At 40.3% G+C, this 19424-nt stretch overlaps 1 protein-coding gene across 3 annotated transcripts in view; it reads left to right on the top strand.

Annotated features, from left to right (window-relative positions):
- The window catches only part of IKZF2 (IKAROS family zinc finger 2), a 113501-nt gene extending 99733 nt beyond the window's left edge, over positions 1–13768 (top strand). For 2 of the 3 annotated variants that reach the window (XM_062002292.1, XM_062002293.1), the window contains 2 exons: positions 6495–6638; positions 12453–13768. In XM_062002292.1, coding sequence (XP_061858276.1) covers positions 6495–6638; positions 12453–13177 — 869 coding nt within the window. In that variant the 3' untranslated portion in view covers positions 13178–13768. The remainder of the gene's footprint in view (positions 1–6494; positions 6639–12452) is intronic. The other variant, XM_062002295.1, reaches the window with a different exon arrangement.
- The last annotated feature ends 5656 nt before the right edge of the window (positions 13769–19424 follow it).

Here is a 19424-nt window from a genome sequence, read left to right on the forward strand (position 1 = left end):
TTTAGAGATCATCTGGTCCAACCCCCCTGCAGAAGCAGGTTCACCTAGATCAGGTCACATAGGAACATGTCCAGGTGGGTCTTGAAGACCTCCAAGGAAGGAGACTCCACAACCCCTCTGGGCAGCCTGTGCCACTGTTCCGTCACCTCACAGTGAAATAGTTTGTTCTTATATTTAAGTGGAACTTTTTGTGTTCCAACATCATCCCATTACCCCTTGTCCGGTTGCTAGATATAATAGGAAAAAGGGATGTCCCAACCTCCTGACACCCACCCTTTAGATATTTGTAAATGTTAATAAGATCTCCCTTCAGTCTCCTCTTCTCTAGACTAAACAGCCCCAGTTCCTAATATGAGCATTTTTTTGGTAAAAAAAAATCACCAAAAAGTTTTAAAGAATGCTTTTCCGTGAACAATTTAACCCTGTAAAGGCAGTCCAAATGTATTTAATACCTGTTGCTAAAATGTTCATACAACTCTATTAAGAAATTACTATAATTGTAGTCACCCTGGAGACCTGAAAGACACCAAAGTTAGTGATTTTCTACTTTAGGCCTGACTTTATGACTATAAAAGTCAACAGAAAGACTGATTTCAGAGTTTTGCTATTATCCAGTACCTATTGTGTGCTTGGTCTGCAAGATGGAGTACTTCGTTGATAGTAGGAGTGTAACCACTGACTACATTTGTGACAAAATAAATGCTCTTCACTCTGCAAGGGTGTGCCTGTCTTTTAAACCAATGAGGTGATGAATTCTGTCAGCCTTTCCAAAGGGGATTAACAGTAGGCTGGTAGAGTTATGATGGCCAGGATGTTTCTGAGATCACATTGTGGAGGATCTTCCCAAATTCCACTCAACTTCTGGGTTTATTATTCAGTTATTTGATAAAATTGGGTTTACTCTTGTTGACACAGTGTACTTCTGAGGAAGTCCAAAGCTTTTTCTAAGCTGCTTAGTGCTATGACAAGAAGGGTAAGTCCTTAACCTTGTCTGTCCAAAGAAGTTAGTATGGTTGACCTTGCATTGATTTTTCTACCAACTGAAGTTAAACCAGTGCAAACCCCATGTGGATAGGTCTTTTATTTACAGCCCAACTGACTTTGCTTGAGCTTAAAATAGAAATGTTCACAAAACCTCTTCACTTTTCTCAACAATATTAGCTTAAAACAGCACTTTGAATTCAGCTTGTGCCTTTTGTCCTCTGGGCAAATCTGTCTAAATCTCCCCTGGTGAATGCTTAAGGAGATGTTTCATGCGCTGTCTTCCTTTAGCTGTTTAGCTCAGGGCACAGTGAGGATAGGCAGTGACAGAGAGCTCCAAATTCAATTGGAATCAGTAATAAATCTCACCTTGCATCCCAACATCACTTCCACCTGTGAAGCTCAGCATGGGAATGAGGGTCATGAGCAAAGTAAAGGTCAGCAGCAAAGTCCTTTCTCCTGGACTGTAAAGATGCAAGGGAAGAGTATACAAATGATTACTCAGCTTAAAATTAGGTCTTAGTCTAACCCTGAAAAATGTATTAATTTTCTTCTCTCCCATGTCACCCATGGAAAGGATATTCCTGAGGACTGGATGTATGCTTTGGAGATTTGGATCATTTGCATCACATTTGGGTTAAGTTTTTCTGCCTCTCTTTCCAAACACTTTTAAAGTATTGTGTTCTTAGTGTTAATTTTTGTTCTTGTTTTGAAGCCTCTGAACGCATTTTGATGTGACTCCTGGTCACAGCTACCCTATTATGCACAGAATAAGTAGAAGTGGGGATTTTCTTATCTCTACCAGCATCCTGTTTTAAGGATGCAGACAAATGTTCTGGATCTTAAACAATATGCCCAACATTTAGAATTTCTGCAAAGATCGATTGTTCCAGAAAACTGGAGGCAGCCCCTAGAGAGGCTGGGTTTTTTTCCAAGCATTGTGCTCGAACTAATCAGTATATAGACCTGCTGCAAACATCTGCTTGGGTGCTTTAACCGTGGCTGATGAGGCCTTTAATTTCAATTATCTTTGTCTTGCAGATAGCAAGATCACCTGATTAAAGCCACAAGGGGAAGCCAGAGGAGGGGAGGGAGGGCTAGTTTCAGTGTGTAGGTAGGAAGGTACAAGTCTCTGGGTCCCTCTCTGTTCCCTTGAGGGATTCTGGTTGCTTGCTGAGCTGCCTGTCCTTGTGGCTAGGTCCTGTTCCCTGCTCATCACAATGACTGCCGCAAGACAGATCCCTTGACTTCATTGTTGGCAATTTTTGGCCAAGCAGCACTGGCCTCCGAGGTAGAAATTAGTCTACTGTCTCATAGCTAGCAGCGTTTTGAGAGTGACAAAAGTGGCAATCTCTGAATGACAAGAACATGACCTTCATGGGAACAAACAGGGAGAAACATTGAAGGTTAGCTACAGTTTATAGTTATGTATTCTTCTCCATCTCCAGAATGCAGAAAGTCCAGGGAAATTCTTTAAGTGAACTGGAGAAGCAGACTCTCTTTGGGAGAAAGAGAAAGAAGCCTAGCCTCGGGCTGTGTGAGGCTCAAAGGCCAGCTCCACATAGAACACACAATGGTCTTGTCCTTCCCTCTCACATTGCTTAAAACATCATTAAAACACTGGTCCCACAGGACACTTCACACCAAGATTCGTGGGGATATTTCCTGTCATTTCTCTGTGCACACACACTTTTTAAAAATAGCAATATTGTTGAGTTTAGGAAAGGAAATTGAGGTTGATGGAGTAATACTAATTTATACCAGCTGAGCCTTAGCTCAGTGTCTGTTGTCTGCATACAAAAGTACTCATCAGCAAAATCTGCAGTGGATGATTTTTTCCTTTCCCCCCATCTCAATTCTTTCCTCACTGGAAAAGCAGAAACTGTTTTAATAATATTTGTGATTTCTTACAATTTAAGAAGCAAAAACTAAAAGGTAGCCACTCTGAGCACTATGATTGAAAGACTACCATCTTCAGGAAAACAGTCTCTTTATTCTGAAGACCATCCATGTTTGTGTATTGAAAGTTTGTGCGTAGAAACGGCGTTTAGCGTTAACTGCAACTGAGGACAAGAGCAGTGTCAGAGGTGGTGAATGTTAGCGTGGGCAACCCAGGAATGCAACCTGGTAGATTAAGAACATCTCTGAACAGGAACGTACTAAAATGTGTGCCTTTAGAATTAAAAAGCCTTCCTGAGCTGAGACTGTACATTCACAGGCTAAAATGAGTTGCTGTACCAAAGCTAGTTATGACATGTCAGTTGTTCTTTGGTAGCTCCCACTACCAAGGGGACGAAGTACAACGAAATACAACAAAAAAGGAATTACATTTAGCGTAGAGTAAATGTGTACACATGAGCTTCTACCACAGAGCAGTGGATTTGTGATAACTGTTGGTTGTGTGTGATCTTGTTTTGTTTTTTCTTAATGTTGCAGGCAGGGCTGTTTGTCCTTTATTTGTACATTTTTTTTAATTGAAATGAAAATTAGTGTCTCTAGAATTCACAACGTGATCTTTAGTTGAACACTTTGGGTTTCTAAAATGTGACATCTTATCTGTTTGGTCCATTTTTGCATGTAATTTAAATGTTTCCAGAAATTAGGCTATTTCCATCTGTCCCTTTTTCCAGGAAATCGACATGACAAAACACTTTCTGATAACTTTTTCCCATCCTAACACAAATATTGGTGTGATTCAGTGATTTTATTGCAAAAGAGCCCTGCTCTGGATTATAGAATTGAGTTCTGAGGTGGGAAACAGAGCTTGCAGCATGAAAGATAGAAATGAAAATGCTTTTCTTGGTGATGATTTTACTTTTAAAAGGAGTCAAAGCAGAATTTTTGCCTGACTTAGAGAGGAGCAGATGTCTTTTTTAGCACTATTAATTTTTCGTGGAAGAAAGGTTTCAAGTTCTGTATAGAAAATCTTACACATATGCCCAACAGTACATTTATTTAATTATTATTTAATTGTTACGAGATGTACAAATGTCACTACATTTGGGGCTTAATCAGATGACTGTGAAAGTAATCAGAAATTTTTCAACTGATTTTGTGAACAAGTACAGGTCCTTTTAGCAGACAGGTCTTCCTAGGAGGGAATTAGAGCCCCCTTCACCTCCCTAGGTCTCCACCACCAGCCTTGTATGTCCCGCACACCAACGGCTGGAAATTCTTGAAGTGGTACTAACATGCAAAACTGGCCCATTACAATGAATGTGGGCATTGTCACTGAGCAGGGATCCAGAGTTTCATACAGTGCATGCATGTGTGTGCATACATGTGCTGATTTTTGGTAAGCCAAAAGGACAGTCAGATGCCAGTTCCCCATGAAAATTGACAGACATAGTCTTATTTTTCTTCTTAAATCTCTGTAGTAAATACCTGAGTCGAACTAGTACAGATAGCCTCTGACCAAGCGTGGTAGTTAAATAACCTGAAATACTTAGCCGTAACTTATAAAGTATTCTAGATCTCCCTGTCTGCAATGGACATTAATTGGGGCAGTTGAACACTGCGTCGTCCTATTTTGTTGCAACATTAGATTCATTTCATAGTTATGCTTTTTCTTCCCCTCTTTCACTGATGCCAGCAGGACTGCCTTGTAAATGAGAAACCATTGTGTTTCTCAGGGGGAGCATGCTGTACAAATAAAAAAGCAGCAGAGTAAATCATTTTATAGCATATGGTAGATTCTAAGCCTCAAAGTACTCAGCTTCCCATAGTAGCAGAGGCACAAATGGAATCAAATGAATAAATTGCTATATTTTCTTAGTATGAACATCTGAATTAAGAAGTTCACCTGAGCAGATACTCTGTTTCGTAATTGCCTGGCATTTGCTCTTCCTTACTAGAAAGAAGGTGAAGACAAGGCTTTTATCACCCCATTTTTCACATATTATGTGCTAGCAAACAGCTGTGTGTTTAAGAAGAGGGGAGTGATTATTCCGTATTAGGATCTTTAAGGTAATAAAGTTACATGAGAGGAGCGTAGGCTAGTGGTCATTTGTGGCACAGTCTCAGGAAGAAGGTACTTGTGACATCAAAGGGTGCTATGGTGAGACACCAGAGGAGGAATGGCAGAAGATGAGGTTTTTATTTGTTCTGTACTACCTCTGCAGTACCACCCGTGAGTGCACTGGAGGATTTGTCTAACACAGAGAATGCAATGGGTTGCTCACAGTTTACAAGTTATAGGAACTCTTTGCAAGATCTTCCCCGTTTCTATTTCTTTGCCATTCATTCTTCTCAATTTTTTTTTTTTTTACACCCCAACCATTTTGTTAGCACACAGACTAGTGGCTGATGCATCTCGGGATTCTCTTGCTACTTTATGAAGATGAACACAGGACAGTTAGGCTGTGTATTAAATGTATGGCAGCAGAGCAGTGGAAAGAGCTACATGTGGAATCACTCTTTTGACATACATTGCAGGTGACTTGGACTCTCTGGGCCTGATTTTCAATATGGTACCTCTGACATGCCAACAAAATATGACATCAACAAAACCAGAGTACTCTGTGGGTATTTAGCAGTTAGCAAATTCAGCAAGTGACATAAAATCCAGTGCAAGTTGGTCACTACCCTGTTCAGAAGCCTATGCGATTCCTATACTGCTTTCACTCTAGCCCTTTATTCCTTAACCCAAGAAATGACGGAGTGACATGAGTAAAGACGGAAGGAGTTGTTAAATTTTTGTTATTGTCCCAAAGACAGTGTCTGAGCATTCCGCTAAGATAGTTAGCACATGAGTGCGCCATGCTGATCCCAAAAAGGGGGAAGATAGACACAGAAGACTTGCATTCAATGGCTGTTAGGTCTGTGTTTAAAGGATAAAATAATAATTAAAAAATTGGTAGTTTCTGTGAGTGACGCTGAAGAGAATTTCCAAACCCATGTTTAATCTGTAATTCTAGTACAGCATTTGTTGATTTTACAATATCACATCTAGAAAAAATAAACACACTTTAACAAACAGTTATTTCATTCCAGAAGCCTTTGTTTTAGGGAATGCACAACCAGGCCCAGGAAACACAAGTCATCGGTGCCTTGTATATATTTTTAGTCAGTGACATTAGCATGAAAAGAAAGTAAAAATGGTAAGCATGCTATATGATGAGCGTGAAGTTAAAGGAAAACATAGAGAGTGATAACTAAAGAGTTGGACTGGCAATAAGTGACCAACTTCAAGGGAGAATGACATAAAATGTCTTCTACAGAGTGAGTTTTCCAAAGTATCCCCTGCTTCTGGGAATCTTGAATATCCAGAACTAAACAAGTCCTTTAATAAATGCTTAAACTCAGGCTTCTGCTAAATAAGATGATCCCAAAGATAGGCATTTTGTTAACATGGCTCTGCTTAGAGGTGATCGTGATCTTGATGTCCAGTTTGTTCTTGAACCTTGTTTTATTTTGTGTTGTACTTGTTGCTCAATCAGCAGGGCTCAAATGATTTATACTGTCTGTGAAGTGTAGACCAGACTTGTCTGATACAATTTTTTGGTTTTATGTAGTACCTCCTATGGAAGATTGTAAGGAACAAGAGCCTGTGATGGACAACAATATTTCTCTGGTGCCTTTTGAGAGACCTGCTGTTATAGAGAAGCTGACGAGCAACATGGGAAAGCGTAAAAGCTCCACCCCACAGAAGTTTGTGGGTAAGCTTGAAAGACGGCTTTTATTATTTTTAGTGTATAGGTATAGGTTATTTGACATCTGTAACAACCAAAAGAACAAGGGGAAAAGTAGCACTCTCAAAACTTGGTTGTGATGGGGAGGGACAACAATGGAGACAGTTAAATCACAGCAGGAAATCCTGAAAATTAATTTTACCAATGCAGAGAATTCAAAAGTGAAGTCCCTAGAATCATAAATGACTTAGAAAATCTTGAGCTTTTTACTGTGCCTCAAGACCATTTTGCTTTTTTTAGCTTTTCTATGGCCCTTTTACCATTTAAACTTGTCATTCTTCTTTCTCCTTGCCCCAGCACACAAAAATTATGGCTCTCGTGTAATTATCTGTCCCTATACATGTCTGTGTTCATTAAAAAAAAAAAAGCAAAAAAACACAAAACCAACAAGAATTATCTCAAGACTTGTAATTTGTATTAAATTCTTGAGAGTTGGAAATAACTGGTCTAATAATACCAGCATGAGGAAGTAAAATCACATCACTTCTGCGGAAAGAAGTGCTTGCTCCAAGTGCGACATTCTGCACACAATGAAGTTACTAATACGTGAATGTAACAGCACTGGATGACTTTTGGTTACCAAATTAAGGATCCTAGGCCCAGAATTCATATTTTTCTTTGTATCTTGACATCTTAAAATTGTTCAGCTTGCAACAGGAGACTGGGGGATTTTACTTGACTTGAGTTGTGCTTTAAAGCTTCCTTTTAGTGCTACTGAGGCAGTGCTAAACTTAGGGGACAAGCTGGAACAGATAATTATTTGGGCTAAGTGTATGCTGCTAGACTTCAGTCATGTAATACGTTTTCCACACTCGCTCTCTGGAAGGACAGTGGTACGGATTTTAAGGGGGTGTCATACTCATTATGCCTGCACTGAGGACACTTACAGAGAGCAATTAACACAGCTCATTTAGAAAAGTCATTGCCCTTCAGCTAGATGCAGATTCAGATGGATTTGTTAAATCACCACTGAAGGTGGTTTAAAGCTAACCCACATGGTTTTGAATGGTAGGGAGCTAGCAGCATGCAGCAGCTCACCTGGGGGGCACTGACACACTGACCTGACTATCAGTGTCCTGACCAGTCAGCTGACTGTTCCCAAATAGCAGTGGGAAACCAAGGTTAGGTCAGGAACAGTCCAACCCGCTGGAGGAACACTGGTATTTCCTGTGTTGTTATTACTCCTCCTGAAATAAAAGCTTTATTCTTAGACTGTTGGCTTTAAGACTGGTCTGAAATTGATTGCTGATAAGAACTAGAGGATTTGTACTCTGATTTCATTGACTGCTGTGACAGCAGTTGGGGCTGAAGAGGGTGGAAAAGGGAGCAGGGCTCTCCTGACAAGCCAAATACAACTTTTTTGAGATTTTGAACATGGCCCCATCCTAGCAAGTTTTCCTAGCAGTGTCTCAGCAAGTGCTGTATGTTCTTACAGACTGTGACCACCAGTGAAGTAGTTAACCATGCTGACATTTAAACTGGTGTGTCTACACCTCAGAGTCATTACAACCTCAGAAGGAAGAAGGGCAGTTAACACTTCTCACTCTCTCTTTTCCCTCTAGGTTGTCCCAGTCTTGAACAGAATTATGTTTGCAATACCTCTCAGAGATATATCTGCAGGGACTAGAGGATATCAGAGAGGGCTGGAGACCTTGCTCCCTTCTCTTAAATTCTATTGTACCCCTGTCTGCTCTTGGAGTAGTATAGTTTGCTGATTTTAGTATACCTTGCAACTGAGGGAACTGACTTTTTGGTTGGTATGAATTTAATCCATTTTTGAAAGCTATAGATGATGATCTCTTTTTTTTTTAGACAAGGAAGGTTGTTTTACTAGACTACTCACGTGCGATTGACCATATGTTGTTATTGTCTTCAAAGGTGAATGTACTGACTGGAAATGTTCGCCTGAGATACACTGTAGCAGATTGTTATTCTTTTCAGTAGGGTATGCTACTTTGTTGTTAGATAAAACTATTTCTTCTATAGGCCTCACAGATAATTTTGGTGTTCCTTTTTCTGGCGCTAGGAATTAAAGGTTTCATGGGACGTGCAGCTTTTCATCAAGATCCAGCTGTAGGGGAAAAGTGTCCTCTTTCATATTTACTATATCTTGGTTTTCTGCCTTTTCTGATCTTGATCTTCTGAATTGAACAACAGCAGTCCCTGCTTTGCTACTTCAGTTTTTTTCACTGTGACCTTACTTTTCTTCCCATTTTCTCCCCAATGAAATATTGTTTAATTGTACCAGGAAGAACTTGTTAATGGTTCTCTTGCTTGCAGGAAATTTTCTTGTGTGTACTGCAAGTATGGCACCTGTCCAAAACAACTTAATGGTGTTTATGAGAAGGTCACGTATGCAAAAGCTGAAATCTTTGTGTACTATATCTATCAGTGCTTTACTGCTCTTTCTGATCAGCAATCTCCAAGGGACCTTGGTTACGGACCACAGTCTCTACTCTGGCTGAAATTTTGGAAGGAAGGGAATCAGCATACAGCATATAGAGTTAATTTCTGAGTGAGAACTTGGTCATATATTGAGGTGTATTAGTCTTACCAAACCTGCTAAAATAGTGGAGACAGAAAGTATAACTTATGATGCACTGAGTACTTCTTATTTATGATGATTGAGTACTTCTTTTTGCCTCTTCTTCAATGAAGGGAGAAGCAGACACTAGTAAAATTGAAAGCAACCATCTTCAAGCTGTTGAAGCAAATTCATTTATTTTGAATTTTAATGTGATGCTTACTCTGTGAAGAGTGAGGTTAAGAACTGGCAGGATACAAAAGAAAGACATTCATGTGGCTTACGATAAAGCCACAAGTGATACAGTAAGAATTAAAAATACACAGGCATCTCAGAATAGATGAAGATCAACTGGCTTCAAAATTAATGTCAACTTCTAGTTAATGGGGGTCAGGAAGAAGTTTATCCAGTGGTAAATTCCGTAACTGCTCTCTCCAAGATTTCTTGCAACTTTCTCCTAAGTGCCTGCCATTGCAGTTGCTTTATATGACCACAGGTATCACAGGACAACTGTGTCTAGGTGCTTTGATCTAGCCTCAAATATCTGTTTTGAGGTTTGTTTGAGTGTCATATGATAAGATGACCTCAGTGGAGAATGTTTGTTCTTCTTTACTGATGTAGGGCAAAAGTAAATAGAATTTTAGCATAATTTTGCATGAAAATTTAAAATCATGAATCTGATTAGTTAGTTTTAAGTGCAAATTCGTCTAAAGAGGAATTACAATTTAAAACTATGTTGGACTGGTTTGTTAATATTTCTTCTGAGCTCTGTGTTTTACACCCTCTCCTCCCCATGTTATCATTCATTTTACTTTTTTATGTCATGCTCCATTTCTAAGGCTCTAACATCTTTGAAACCAGTTCATAATTAAAGGAATGAATAATTCAGGTCACTGGCAATTTACAGTTTTCTCTGCTGTCTATGGTAGAGTCCCTAAATGTGGAAGATAGAAAGAGTCAAAATAAGGTTTGTATTGATCATCCCTGTAGTCCATCAAGGATAGGTATTATTTCTTCATCTTTGTAGCCTGCAAAGGACTACAGTGTGTTTAGACAGGAACGACACAAGTGGCCAGTGCAGGTGACAGGGACCAAGCAACTTTTCCATTTCCGTTTTCATTTCTTTTTTCCCACTATGCCAAAGATCCTGTGTGCCTCCTGGAACCGTTCTCCAGTCTCACTTTGGGCCCAGCTGGGGCTGCACAGTTTCAAGTGGGGCTGGAGCCATCTTCTGTTGCAGTATTGTCTCTCCTATCAGCAGCAAGACAGCCATCACAGACACCAAAGCATCACAGACTGCAAGGCTGCCAGCTCACGGCAGAGACACTAAAAAGAGGATGTTTGATGGCAAGAGTCATCCCTAGATCATGTTACATTATAAAGGCCATTGTTGCAGTACTCTTTGCTTCTTCCTTACCTATTTTTCTCTAAATGCCTCGTGTGGCAAGGGAACACTTTTCTACCTTGTAGTTTCTTTTCGGTAAGCTGTAAGTGTAACACAGCCGGCTGTAGGGAAAGGTAGTGAGATACATGAACATGGTGTCTAATTAGAAACGTGTAGGCAGGGCTGCTGAAGAGAGTAGGAATATTCACGTGCTTCACTTCAGACTTGCATGTAATTACCTTACTAATCAGGGCTAAATTCTCAAACAACAGTGATGCATCCTCTCCAAGGATAACCTGATTGTTTCATGGGTAATGTAAAATTATTTCTCTCTTTCTGCATCACTTTAAGATAAGCTGTGCTAAGTGCAGTGAATTATTATAGTCAAAAATAAAATGCTGAGTGATAGCTATGTTGAAATGTACTAACGCTATTTGGAAGAGATTTGGGATTACAGTTCTGTTTCTTTCTTATGGTAGTTTATGCACATTTTGTTCCAAGGAGTTTTGGCAAAAGGTGGTAGAAAACTCTTGAGTTCTTTAATTCTTGTGTATCCAAAACAGTTGTATGTAGTGACTCCTTGAATTTATTAGCTTACACTATTGAAGAACAGTCTGGTTTTATGTACCGAGGCAGTGAAAAGTAACAAAGACAATGAAAACCAACCAAAATTATTTATCAGACTTTGTAAAATCAGCTTAAAAAGTTAACTGTCAACAGCTAGCCGATATTTGTGCATGTGAACCCATATAAGCATGTATATCTTGTGTCTTTCACAAATAGTTACACATACAACTTTTTTTTTTTTTTTAAAAAGAGTTGTTATATTAACTGTCCTTGTACTGACCCTCTAAAGCCATCTCTGGAAAAGCAGTGCTGCTGGGCTGAGCCCAGATGTAAGTAATGTTAAATTTGTTAACTTCAAAGGAGAGCTGTTACATGTAACATACATACCCTGTGACTGGGATAATTTACCAGCATGTGGTTCTTGTTTTGCACATCTGTAATGCCATTAAAAAAGGGATGTGAATTTGGATTCACATTCTACTGAATCAGACAGCTTCATCATCATTATGTGTTTATTTATCCTGTGTCAATGAATGTTGTTTTTTCCTTTTACCAAATGAAACTAAACTGTATGTGCGGTTTCTCTTTTGTTTTCTTGCCTGGAGGGGAGGGTGTCATTTTTTCTCAGTCCAAAACATTGCAGTAGGATTTTTATTTTGGAGGGGAAGAGCTATAAAGATACTATAGCCTGAACACAAGCTGGCAGGTAAGCCCCCCGTGCTTCTGTTTCTTGCTCTGTTCTGTGGCCCCGTGAAGTCACTTTATATTTTTAATGTTGGTTAAACGATTTACATATTATAGCTCTAAAGGTACCACCATTCCAGCCCCCTGTACCTGCTGCTTAGGTTTCTCAGAATGCAGCCCTGTCGTAAGGTATGTATGAGGCACTTCAGAGTGTGAGGGACATCTGGTACTGCCTCCTTTAATTTTGGGAAGGTTCATCTAATGGTATAAACCAGCAGAGCTTCATTGACCCCAGTGATTCAATCCCATTTTCTACCAGTTAACATGTGTTTCATAACTTGAAGCACTGGCAAAGACAGGCCCAGTAAAAGGCTTGGAATCAATCTGGAGATTGCTGCATCTACATGCTCCATCTGGAATTTGTTGGTGAGGTTGCTGTTTTACCCATCTCAGGACAGAAACTTTATAGGAGGTCAGTAAACAAGTAGAAGAAGGCTAACTTTGGACTCTGGAATGAATTTCACCCCAAGTCAGGGATTTTTTGTCCCTCCATACTGCCTTTACAGCAAAACCTTGGAGTGCTTATGTTGATTTTTCTCATTTGTTTGTTCTTGTCCCATAGGTGAAAAGCTCATGAGATTTGGCTATCCAGATATTCCCTTTGATATGAACCTAACCTACGAGAAGGAGGCTGAGCTGATGCAGTCTCATATGATGGACCAAGCCATCAACAATGCAATCACCTACCTTGGAGCTGAGGCACTTCACCCTCTGATGCAGCACACACCAAGCACAATTGCAGAGGTGGCCCCGGTCATCAGCTCAGCTTACGCTCAGGTCTATCATCCTAATAGGATTGAAAGGCCCATTAGCAGGGAAACAGCTGACAGTCATGAGAACAACATGGATGGCCCAATCTCCCTCATCAGACCAAAGAGTCGAACCCAGGATAGAGAAGGCTCCCCCAGCAATAGCTGCCTGGATTCTACTGACTCAGAGAGCAGCCACGAAGACCGCCAGTCCTACCAAGGAAACTCTGCCTTAAATCCCAAGAGAAAGCCCAGCCCAGCTTATATGAAGGAGGACACCAAGGCTTTGGATGCCACAAAAGCTTCTAAGGGCTCTTTAAAGGATATCTATAAGGTCATTAACGGAGAAGGGGAGCAGATTAGGGCTTTCAAGTGTGAGCACTGTCGTGTCCTTTTCCTGGACCATGTCATGTACACCATCCACATGGGCTGCCATGGCTACCGGGACCCGCTAGAGTGCAACATCTGTGGCTACCGAAGCCAGGACCGCTATGAGTTCTCGTCGCACATAGTCCGAGGGGAGCACACGTTCCACTAGGCCTTCTCATCCAAAGGGGACTCGTATGAAGTAGAACTGCACATGAAGAAATACTGCACTTACAATCCCACTTTTCCTCAGACATTGAGATGCCTATTTTGTTGTTGTTGCTGTTATTGTTGTTGCTGTTGTTTAATTATTATTAACCTTTTTTTTTTCCTTTTGTGGACCCAACCTCATTTGCTCTGCCCAGCTTAAGAATGGAAAGTAGGAAGGGAAGGGATAAAAGAGGGATTTGTTGTTGCCGTCACTTTTTGGTGAGTGACCCAGCTTGCTTTCTGTGGGAATTGAAAGGCAGTCCATTTCTGTCTCAATCAACTGTACATTGTGTCCTGTTTTGGGATATTGCTCAACCCTGCCAGGTGCTTTAAAGTCCTGATGAGACATCACTCATTTACAAATTTCAGATGAATAAGTGGAAACATTTCAGAGGAGAGCCTTTTTCAAACATACAGATAATGGTGTGGAATTTCAGTGACTGGAGGAGAGTGGAGGGGAACTTTATTCTGCAGAATGAACAATTATTTTTAAAGCAAAACTGTTAGGAATCTAGGAGCATGAAGCAAAGTTGATTTTCCTTTCAAAATTACTTTCTAGGGTGAGCTGTTTCCTAAGCTCAGTGTTTCTTGCCCCTCTAGAATGTAAAAAAAAAAAAAAGAAAAAAAAGAAATGTATGTCTTAACACTGTACCACATTACAGCAGTTTAGTTTCATAAGTTTGAAGGCCTTCTGTGGTAAGTCTGAGGCTTTGTGTTTTTATTTTCTTTAACTTATGAAGCACCTTTTTTTTAGAATTGTTGAGTTACTGTTACTCCATGCCTATATGTTGACTCACTGGCTTCTTAGAGACCCTTGGGAGCCTTACTTATTTAGTTGCACCCTATGTTTCAATAAATAGCATTTAGAAATAACATTTAAACTTGCTTCTAGGACAGTACATGGCCTAGGAGTGTGTGAAAGAGTCTATAGTTTACTCAAGAGGTTCTGCTGCTCTTCTGAAATAATTTTGGTTTAAAATTACAGATTTTAAAAAGACAAAAGTACTAGTAGCAAAGTGTTCATTAAATATAGGTCTATAGAGATATGTAATTATGTGAATACTTTCTCATTCTCATATCACAGTGTTAACCTCTTGGCAACAGCCTAAACTAAGACTTGCAGCTGGGAAAATGCTAGGAGCCAGATCCTTGGCCAGCATTAATCCTCTTAGCCCCATTGAATTTAATGGAACTAGCCCACCTACTTCAGCTACATCAGGATCTGTGTCTTGACTGTTTTTTCTCATGTTAACATCTTATTTACTAATTTGCTGAACCAGTGACCACTGTTTTTTTTTTATCAGTTCTGCTTTCATTTAGAGGTGGAAATGTTAGCAGGTTTTGCTGAATAGGGTTTGCTCTTGAAGAGCACAGAAGCCCTGCAAACAAACAGATCCCTAATTCTTCAGAAAGTGTACATGGAGATGCAGGTGCTATGCTCTGGTTTGGATTTGCAGAATTCGGTTTTGTTCTTGAATTATTAACTTCAGAAGGGAAAAAAATGGGGAAGCAAACTTGAGGGCAAGTCCTTGAACTACAGACTGGACAAGAAAAAAGAAAAAACATGAATCTGTTTTGTTTAATTTCTTTGTCTCCCAATAAATAACAAAGCCAGCAACCACCCAGCAAGTTGCAGGTTGCATCAGTAAAAACTGGGCTTAAACCTATGTGACAGATTGCCACTGAAACCCAACTGTTTGTACCAATTGCAATTGAAATGTTGTTGTTTGGCAACAAGAGCACAGTTTGAGAATGGAAAGATCTGCATGGATTTAACCCCCTCTGTGCATGCTGTCTCCATGCACTTGGTCAGACCTCTTCCAAAGTATAAAGTTCTAAAGTATAAAAGAGAGAGCAAGATCAGGCCATAATGAATTCCCATCTGCTCACTTCAATCTGCATACTTGATACATATGCCAGTTTGCTGTTCGTTTTGAGGGTACTGTTTTTTTTCTTCTTCTCTTCCTAGACCTGGAGCATTTGAAAGTAGGAGCTGAGTGGTATTGATTGAAATCTTTTTATGGTGACATTCTTGGCAGCTAGAACCTGTGTTTAGAAAGGATACAGTAGATCATGGCCAGATTACCTGATGACTGCTTCCCAGCACTGAAATGCTATTAAGTAGGAGCTGGTAAAGTCTTGCAGTAGCCTATTAATTATAATACAATATGGAGAGAAATGTCATCTTGCGTAATGTGAGAACTATCAAGGCTGGGAATATTCGGGCTTTGGAGAGACAGATTTAAAGACCTATTCCCAATATTGTTCTTAATGACATTGGGTTCCTCCCCCTTCCTTCTTTCTTCGTCCTAATGCAGATCAAACTCGGGTGAAATGAAGTGCTGCCATCCTCCAGACTGCTCTCATTCTCTTGTGCTTGGTGCAATCAGAGGGGTTTGTGCAGAATGGAAATGGGGACATGCTGGAGGGCATCACTTTTGTTCTGAATGGCTGATTCTCTGCAGCTGGGAAGGTTGGTTTGAGAGGTGGCTGGCCATGTTCTGCATCAGGGATGTGTTTGGAAATTCAGAAAAGGGGGGTTGCTTTTACAGCATGCCATCAAAAAAAAACAAAAACGTTGTGATTTCTGCTGAGGCAGGGAGGCAGGAAAGGGCTTTTAGGAGAAATCTGCAAAGGGAAAGGTGCTGGGCCTGAAGGTTACTCGACTTGCATGAGCATCCGGAAAGATATCGGCTTGAGCCAGAAAGAAAGGTTGCTGGCAATCCCTTTCACTCTCTGGGGAACAACATTCTGTTCTCCCCTCTGTGGTCAGTGGAAAGAACATGGGCTGTGTTTTCTTGGAATAGTTAGCACTAGAGAAAAAGCGTTAAAAGTATTTTGCCTCGTTTGGGAAAGCACCAGAGTACAAGAAAGGCAGAGAATCCCTTGTGTATCCTCAAGCAAGTTAACTGCAACGATATCTGCAGTTTGTTAGCACGCACTTTGATTCATGGATGATTCGTTGATACCTCCTGTAATGTATATTCTGTGGATGTTTAGAAGATCAGATGGGGAGACTCGTGGGTTTTGTAGCTGGCTTCAGTCAAGCCCAACTTCTTGTCCAATGACAGTACATGAGAACTGTATGTGAGTGCTGCCATGTCCTGGTATCACAGAAGAGAACTAAGGAGGCAGAAGGGAGATGCTGGTTTAGTTATCTTCCAAGCTGTGCTTTTTTTTTTTTTTTTTGAAGAGCAAAAAGCTGGTGGATTGCATTAATTTTTATCATCTTCAGTCTTCTTCTGAACACTCACTGAGGTTTTTCATCCTAGATCTAGGGAAAAGAGAAAGATTAAATTCTAGTTCAAATTTTGAACAAAGTTTCAGACCAGCATTTATTTTACCAGTCACTTCCTACTGAAAGTTATTGGAGAGTTTTGTATAAAGCAGTTTGCCCCTACATGGAAGTGTGCAAAATGAGGCCTCAGAGATTTTTTTTTTTCTTGCTTACTCTCTGCAGATTTCTAAGAAAAGCTCTTGAGTTTTGTCAAGTTCGTTAGTCATTCACAATTTACTAGGAATTTCAGTAGATAATCCTTGGCCTGTGAATCCATTTGTGCTAAGTATTTGGTGCTGGAAATCGAACCTGGCTGATTTTATTGGACTCTCTTGAAATTCTTGGAATTGGGTTTCCAGTTAAACACATGCATTTGCAAATTTAAAATTGGCTTCCTGTGAGCATTCCCCATTTCCATTTTAAAAAAAAAGACATTTCTGCAACACATCCTTGCCAGTAAACCCTTTTGCTTCTTTTTACATCAAAAAAGGCAAAATTCTGACACAATTTAGAGTACTACAAGCCTATTAATTGAAACAGAAGTGTGACTGCTTATGCTGCTCTTGGTATGATCTATATGCTCGGAGCAAAGGGCATTATCTATATATCAGCCATTATGGCCTATGAATTTTACAGCCACCTCTCTTTGCAGTCAGTTAGGAGCACACATCAAAATATATAGCATTTTTCAGTAAAGCCAGCTCTTTACTCAGTGACTTATGAGATTAAAGCAATTTCATTCTCCTTAAAAAGTGCTTCCATCTATGATGTGATGTGAAAGGTGTCTAAGTATTAACCTCTATTGGTCTATATTACAGAGAAAGAATCTAAATTTGTTAATTGGCCTGATTTTTTAATAGCAGTGGTTTCTAAAGTGTAACGACAATGCTCACAAAATAGCCACGTGCAACTAAAGTATATTTAGCATAAGACAAGGAAATTCCCAGTTTCAAGAGTTTCACAATTTCTTGCTGCTTACAAGGGCATTCCTAAACTGGGGCTGCCAGGCAGAAAAGGAGGCCAGGAATTAAACCAAACCCTTCAAAACTGGCCTTTACTTACGACATTATTTCTGTTGCCTAGGTCTAGAGCTGGCTTTTTTCATATTTGAAAGGAGACAGATAACAAACAACAGTTTCTTTCCTCCAGAAAGAAACATTTGAGATGATGTAAGAAAAGAGCAGGAGCTATAGTAATACAGTTCCTCTACTAGATAATACACCTTTCCTCAACTCTCGCCGTGCATTATAATGCAATGAGGAGAGAGGCTACACTGATACTGGAGTCACCTAAACTCAGTGTGGCATTTTAGGAAATTGGGTTTGAAACTATAAATTTGTATCTTTGCTTGGCGTAGTGTCATTTTAAAGGAAAAATGGATGGTAGTGATGACCTGCAGTCTAGGGCAGCTAGAGATTTTGAGAAAGTATATTTATATATATGGTATTGTATTATTAGATATGTGCTTTATGGTATATGTGCCTTTTTCAAATGCATTTTGGAAGTTTGTGATGTCACTCATGATATCCCACCATACCCTTTCAGAATGCATGACAAAAAACAACCCAAAGTAAACATCCCTTCTCCTGTGGCATAGTGAGGCAGATCCTGCTCTCCTTGTGCACCCTCTTTAGCAGATTGACCTGGAGAGGAGATCATCTTAGTACTTTACTGTGAGATTTCCTGGAGTCAGCTGGCTTTTAGGAGTGGGAAGGGCTGAAAATTACCCTAACAAAGTGCATTCCAGCTATCCAACCAGAGCTGGTCTTGGAGCTGGTCCCTACCAACACAGCATCCCCAGAGTGATGCCAAGGCTGCAGAAGTCTCCAGCTGCACAGTAGCCTACAGAGTACCGGGGCAGAGGTCCCCCTCCAGAGCCTGAAGTAAAGGAGGCTTGAAAATGTACTTTGCTGTGCTACTGTGTTGCCACTCTAGGAATGGGAGCAGACTCTAAAGCATTTTCCATTCGCTTCAACCCAGAAGAAAAAAGCTGGCAAGAACAAAGTCCTTTGTAAATGGTTTGCAAGTTTGATTGTCATGCTGCCACTGCCCTAATAATTGACATAAAGATGAGAGAAGCCCATCTGTAGAAGGTGTTATGGGGATTTGTTAGCTGGAACACTTTGGTGAGAAACACAGTGTTTGTTTCAGTACTTTCCTGGCAGGTTGGTGACCTAGTTTCAGATCTAGTTATTTACCTTGCACGGGTGCAGTATCTAAGTGTGCTGGCATGAAGCCTGTCAGCAGGAGAGGTAACTAGGCCAGCACACTTTTCAGTCCTACCGTGAGCCCCGTGGCAGCCAGTGCCAGCTCCTCGGCACCTCTGTGCTGGGATCTGGGTCCACAGTAGTCACAGAGAATATGTGGAAGGAAGAATTTGGTAGAAAAGAGGCAGAATTTGCTTTGTAGTAAATATATTCCCTTTTTTCAGAGATGTCCGGAAGTATCGGACAAGGAGAACATCACCAGCTTCTAATTTAACCTCCTGCAGTCACATATGGAAGTGTATGGTTTCAGTCCTTCTCTACTGAGGCTCTGAAGTGAATAAAGAACGGTTATGAGGAGGTGTTGTGCTGACATTTTGCCATGCTGCATGCGTAACAGGCCAAGACAACAGTAAATATGGTATCTCCTTAAGTCACCTAGCTTTTCGGTTGGTCATGCAGACAAGCATTCCTGGTTCTTGCTCGCTTCCAGCCTTTGGAAAGGTGGTTATTGATACACTAACGTGGATCCTTATTGGGGAGGATAACTGCCCATGCTCTCCTTCTCTAAAAACTTTTCCTTTATGTACAAATCATGGGACCTAATAAATCACTGGACAGTAGTGATCATTTCAACAAAGACTTATCTCACTGTATCAAAACCTAATGCTATTTACAGTTATAAAAAAATACTGTGATGTATATACTAGCAGTTTGTGAAGTATTTC

Source organism: Colius striatus, chromosome 9, assembly GCF_028858725.1.
Source record: "Colius striatus isolate bColStr4 chromosome 9, bColStr4.1.hap1, whole genome shotgun sequence".
Classification (NCBI taxonomy): Eukaryota; Metazoa; Chordata; class Aves; order Coliiformes; family Coliidae; genus Colius; species Colius striatus.